The sequence below is a fragment of the Lipotes vexillifer genome, unplaced genomic scaffold (assembly GCF_000442215.2).
Source record: "Lipotes vexillifer unplaced genomic scaffold, Lipotes_vexillifer_v1.1 scaffold232, whole genome shotgun sequence".
Classification (NCBI taxonomy): domain Eukaryota; kingdom Metazoa; phylum Chordata; class Mammalia; order Artiodactyla; family Lipotidae; genus Lipotes; species Lipotes vexillifer.
The window spans coordinates 1,787,164-1,793,354 of NW_006793997.1; the positions used below are offsets into that span (position 1 = coordinate 1,787,164).

Sequence of the window (6,191 nt, forward strand, 5' to 3'; positions counted from 1 at the left end):
TATAAAGCAGAAACTAACACACCATTGTAAAGCAATTATACCCCAATAAAGATGTTAAAAAAAAAAAAAACTTAATTATATTCTGCCTTGTAAAAGTTGTCTTTCTCACTTAGAAATGGTGTTTATGTAACTTTTCATAATTAAAATATAATCTGGATTAAAAAAAAAAAAAAATTCATGGCACAGCCTTCAGATTTCTTCTAAACTGGTCCCCTGGAGGTGGTCTGGGAGAAGGGCAGGACAGAAAGGCTGGGAAGGAGGAGGTGGGATCTAACGGGGATGCCTGTGTGCGCTGGGAAGTGGGGGATGGTTGGGACAGAGAGAACCAGCATTGGGATGGGCACCTTGATTAAACAGCCAAAGCCCCAAACAGTCTCTTCTCAATGGGTGAGTGGACAAAATGAGGCTCTATCCACACCCCAGCTGCCCTTCTTATGATGTTAAATGACATGCCTGTGAACCTGCATTTTAAGCTTCAATTGTCTACAAGCCCACAGAGGCACATATTCTCCATCAAGCAGTGGGGGAAAGTACCCAATTATCGATTGCCCTGTGTCCTTTTGTAACGATACAGAAATTCCCTGCAAGATAATGGATGAGGAGGTTATCAGAATTGATAGAAAAGGTGATTTTCACTGAAATAGGATTAAAAGCTGATTACTTAACGTGTGCAGAATAGCAAAACCTGGCCCAGTGATGACAAGCCCATCATCCCTCAGGACTGAAGAGGGCAGTCAGCCTTACTCAGAGCTTGGCCTTGCCCCAGATGTCGGTGAGGGATGTGGAAACCATCAAATAAGTTGCATTGTCTTGTCTGGCCTAGAAACACACAATCTGCGTGGTCCAGAGATAGGGCACAGCCAGGAATGGTGGGCCATTCATGGGAGGTGTTGCAGGCTCAATAGAAACAGAACCAGCTCTGGAATTTTTTGGAGTTGGAAATTAGGGTGAAAGTGAACTGGAGGTCAGGGAGCTAATCTAGAATCTCTCAGTCCAGGTCTGATAAGAAGGCTGCTGGCATGTCAGGGGCAACACTTCAGCACTGAGTCCCTACCCATTTCCAGACGGGGCTGGGGCTGTTTCAGAATACCCTGCAATCTTACACAATAGGACTTCTGAAATGGACTGCATGTTTGTGTCCCCCCAAAATTCATAGTTTGAAATCCTAACCCCCAATGTGACAGTGTGAGGAGGTGGTGCCTTTGGGAGGTGATTAAATCGAGGGTGGGGTCCTCATGAATGGGATTAGTGCCCTTATAAAGGGGACCCTCACCCCTTCTGTCATGTGAGGACACAGCAAGGACTGTCAGTAGTCAGCCTGCAACCCAGAAGAGGGATCTCACCTGACCATGCTGGCACACTGATCAAGGACTTCTAGCCTCCAAAACTATAATAAGCACATCCATTTTATTGTATTTTGTTTTAGCACCCTGAACTAAGACAGTTTCCCATCCTGAGGTCTGAAAAGTGGTGACAGTCTTCCCAGAGCTTTTCAAATACTTCCAAAAGCCGACAGGAAATGCTGAGTCCCAAGCATTTGGACACAGTGACTGTCAATGCAGGGGGCTAGTGCAAACCCAACAGAAGCCCTGGCTTTGGGATCACTGGAATTTCTGTTGTGACTGATGAGGCCACAACTACTGTCTGTCAGGGAATGATAGAATACTATTCAAAATTAGAAAAGGAATTCTTGGTGTTGAAAAGTTATTACAGGATTGGTAAATGTGGAGGATCTGTCAAAAGTTGATGTGGGTGTTTCCTGAAAAAGCCAGCATATACAGTTGTGCAGGTTACACACTGCACAATTCTAGGGGGCACCATTGCTACTGTAGGTATGAGAGCTTTGTTATTTATATAAATAACAGTTTTCTGAAAAACGACAATAAAGTGCCTTGTTCTAACAAAATCAGTATATGGTGATGGTTTTACGACCAATGGGAGCCAAGTATCTTGAGGAAGAACTGCCTTTTTTACTTTACATCTTTAAAGATGTTGTCTAGGTTGCTGGTGGCAGCACTGTGCATCTACTCCATACAACCTCCATGTAGACTGGAGAGGACCAGGGGCCCTGCTGTGACAGCAAGGTCCCTGGTAGCCAATACAGTTCCCCATCTTCCTCTGGATGTTTGGAGGACAACTTATTGAACCCTGCGTGGCTTTGCCAAAAATTCAGCAAAAATTCAGCATCCACTTTGCTCCAAAGGCTACAGCCAACCCCTACCTTTCTCAAGGATGTTTCCTGGATACTTACCTCTGCAGGAAGCAGGGTGTAGGAGTAGAATTGCTTCATTTTGGTCACCAGATCGTCTGTGGAGAATGTCACGTACTCAACAAACTTCCGGTTTAGCAGGAACCAATCTGAGCCGCCATCCACGGCAATGCCCTCTGGGATCCGCCGGTCCCCCAGGCGCCACATGTGGGCATCACACTCCAGAAAGAGCCGGTCCAGGCCCTGTTTCCGGATGAACCTGGGCAAGACAAAGTAGTGCTTAGCCCTGAAAGAGCACCACCTAGAGTCCAAATGAAATGGCACAGTCTCAGCAATAAAGGCATTTATTGAGTACATACTGTGTGCTAGGTACTGAGCTAGGGGCTCTGTGTGTAGTTTTTCACTTGATCTTCACAAGCAAGGCTGGTGTCTATAACCCTATGAGGTAGGTACTATTATTATGCCCATTTTACAGATGAGGACACAGAAGCTTAGAGAGCTTAGGAGACTTGCCCACCCAGCACAATTAGATGGCAATGATCATCCGCTACATCTGCTTCCTCTTTAGAGAACTTTTGAAATCACCTTTTCATGCCATGGGTGCCTTGGCAGTTTGGTGAATACAGTCTATGGACCCTCATCTCAGAATAATGCTTTTATTTTTTTAAATTTATTTTTAAAAATTAATTAGTAAATTAAGTATAGTTGATTTACAATATAGTGTTAGTTTCAGGTGTACAGCAAAGTGATTCATGTATATATATATACACACACACACACACACACACACACATATATATACACATATATATATTTCAGATTCTTTTCCTTTATAGCTTATTACAGGATATTGAATATAGTTCCCTGTGCTATACAGTAAATCCTTGTTGTTCATCTATTTTATATATAGCAGTGTGTATCTGTTAATCCCATACTTCCAATTTATCCCATTGCAGAATAACGCTCTTAAATGCATACAACAAAAATACACAGGGTTACAAAATATTTTCAAAAACACCAAAGTGATGATATAGTAATTCACATGATTCTTGATTCACACATTAAAATAAGTATTACAAAATATTTTTTAAAACACCACATTTATGATAATTACATGTGTTTCCTTTTTAACACATTTAATCACAAGGTCTTGCAGTAGGTCTAAAAACTACTGTAATTTTGAAGAAGAGGTGAGCATATATGACATTTAGAAGTGGATGCATCAATTATAATGCGATTTGAAAATACGTGATTCCTGGGCCTTTCCTGGCGGTTCAGTGGTTAAGACTCCAAGCTTCCAATGCAGGGGGCATGTGTTCGATCCCTGGTTAGGGTACTAAGTTCCAATATGTCACGTGGCATGGCCAAAAAAAAAAAAAATGTGATTCCTAACAGTAACTGCTAATACTGTGGTGGTTTGTTACCCTACATTTTGCCTACATTTAGCTAGATTTCAGTTAGAGTTTAGTGAAAATTAAGATCATTTTCTTCCTATTCAAAGTCACAGACCCCTGAATTCTATCCATGAACCTCAGATTAATAACTCCTGCTCTAGGACACATACACACACACACACACTCTCTGTCTCTCTCTCTCTCTCTGTCTCTCTCTCTCTCTCTGTCTCTCTCTCTCTCTCTGTCTCTCTCTCTCTCTCTCGGGATTCTGCAAGCCAGGCAGGGTGGAATTGGCATTTCCTAATTTGTAGATGCAGAAATCAAAGGTCAAAGAGTTGGTAAGGTGGGTGTGTTGGGAGGGTAGACAGAACTAGGGCCAAGCTCTCTGGCCAAAACTCTCAGTTCATTTGCAGGTTAGCATTAACTTTGCACCTACTATGTGCCAGGCATGTGCTGGCCTTGGTGGGAGGCAAGGAGAAGTGAGGATGGTTCCTGCTCCTCAGGAGCTGGTTATCTCGTTGGGAGTTTACAGTCTACAGGTCTCCCCACCCAGGGATCTTGCTGCCCCTCCAGCTCATACAACATAAAATCAACCATCTTAAAGCATACAATTCAATGGCATTCGTTCATTCACAATGTTGTGCAATCGTCATCTCTAGTTTCAAAATATTTTGTCACCCCCAAAGGAGACTCCCATCCTCATCAGCAGTTACTTCCCATTCCCCCTTCCCTCCAGTCCCTGGCAATCCATCTATGGATTTACCTATTTTGGATATTTCTTATAGACAGAATCACACAAGTTGTAGTCTCTTCTGCTTAGCTTCGTGTTTTCAGGGTTCCTCCACATTGTAGCAAATAACGGGGCTTCATTCCCTTGTTTCTGTCTGCCCAGCATCCATTGTCTGGGAACCACAACTTGATTTTATTTTGGACAGTTGCTCACCCTCAGCTCTCAGTTCACTTGGCTTGCCTCACCCCCAGCACCATGGGTGGGAACACGACTCAGCCTGGTCAATCAGAGTATTCCACCTGCTTGGCTGCCATAATTGCTTCATGGATGAGCAAGCACCTCAAGCTGAGTCTGAGACTAGGTTCTGGAGTTTTGCTGGAAATACTAGGAAGGAGGGCTTTTCTAGGGGATTTTTTTCTGGAAGAATGTAAGCTGAGGGCTGCTGACAGCCATCTTGTCACCATGAGTATAGAGGTTGTCTGATCATGAAGGTAACATAGAAGAGAAGACAAAAAAAGAGAGACGGAGAATGGGAGGGAGGGAGGGAGGAAGTAAGGGATGGGGAGAGACAGACAGACAAGGCCTTGATGACTTTGCTTGAGACCCTGGATCTTGCTATACCTGATTCACCCCCAGACTTGTCAGTAAAGTGTGTAAGGCATTTTAAGATGGGATTCTGTGACTTGCAATTGAAAATGTCCTGACTAATACATTCCTGAATGATTTCACCTTTATCATTACTGTGATGAATGCAAATGTTCTTAGGCTCCAGATAGGGCAGGTAGCCATGCCTGTGGCACATTAATGCTACCTCTTCCACTAGAGCAGGCTGCATCCCCCATTGTGTGTCTAGAGGTCTTTGTGCCTCCATGGCAGACCTCATCTCTGTCTTCACATCAGAGTTACCTGTCTCCTCCGAGGTAGATGCCGTGCTCACTAGAACTGATCTTGGCTTCCTCCTTTCTGCCTACCTTACAGGTCCTGGAAGAGTGCAAGGCATCTGCTCAGGAAAGGTCTATGGTGATGACCAGACGTCAGGGCATAGAAGCTGAAGACAGTCCCACCCTGTTGGTCATGCTGAATTCTACAAAGAATCTCTCCCATTGGGCCTCCCACAAATCCACCAAAGGGAACTGCCTGAAACCTCACTAATAAACCCACATCCCTAGCACTTTCTTCTGCATAAATAGAGGACCTGCTTCTTGACGTAGGTCACTCACTGAGCACGATGGTGTAATATATTTAATTCTTAACCAAACTGATGCTAGTGTAATAAGAATGGTGACAACAATGATGCTGGTGGTGAACGGACTTAATTCTGCTAAAATGTGCTTTTCCTCTACATTGCAGTGTGGCTCTACCATTAACCAGCTGGGTGAATTTGGAAAATGATGACCTTGACTCAGTTTCCCCCATGGGAAACTGACAAAGTTGGGCTAGGTCTAGGTTATAAAATTAAATGTCTACAGGGGTCAGACAAATAGTATAAGTTTGTGAGGGGGGCTTAGTATAAGATAACAGGGTAGGTGGAGTTAGCAAAGACGTAGAGACTGCATTTTCTGAAAAGCACTCAAATCCCTTAAAAAAAGCATTTCTGGCTAAATAAGACATATCCCTAGGCTGAATCCAGCCCACAGACCACCAGTCATAATAACACTGGGTTAGGTAATCTCTAGGGTACTTTCCAGCTGCGACATTCTCTAAGTCCCTCTGTTATACTCAGGAAGAGGTGTGGGGCAAGCATTAGACGATGCATGGGAGCCCAGAGAAGGCTGACGACTTTTCTGAGGATACAAACAAGGGCAGAAGCCGACCAGAAGACCCACGTGTCCAGCGTCCCTGGCCCTATTCTTTCCCT

General features: G+C 43.9%; 1 protein-coding gene across 1 annotated transcript in view; it reads right to left on the reverse strand.

The window, feature by feature from the left end:
- XYLT1 (xylosyltransferase 1) overlaps positions 1-6,191 on the reverse strand; it is a 195,924-nt gene that overhangs the window by 26,804 nt on the left and 162,929 nt on the right. Inside the window, exon 6 of the mRNA XM_007466967.1 lies at positions 2,252-2,468. Within this exon, the coding sequence (XP_007467029.1) occupies positions 2,252-2,468 (217 nt within the window). The remainder of the gene's footprint in view (positions 1-2,251; positions 2,469-6,191) is intronic.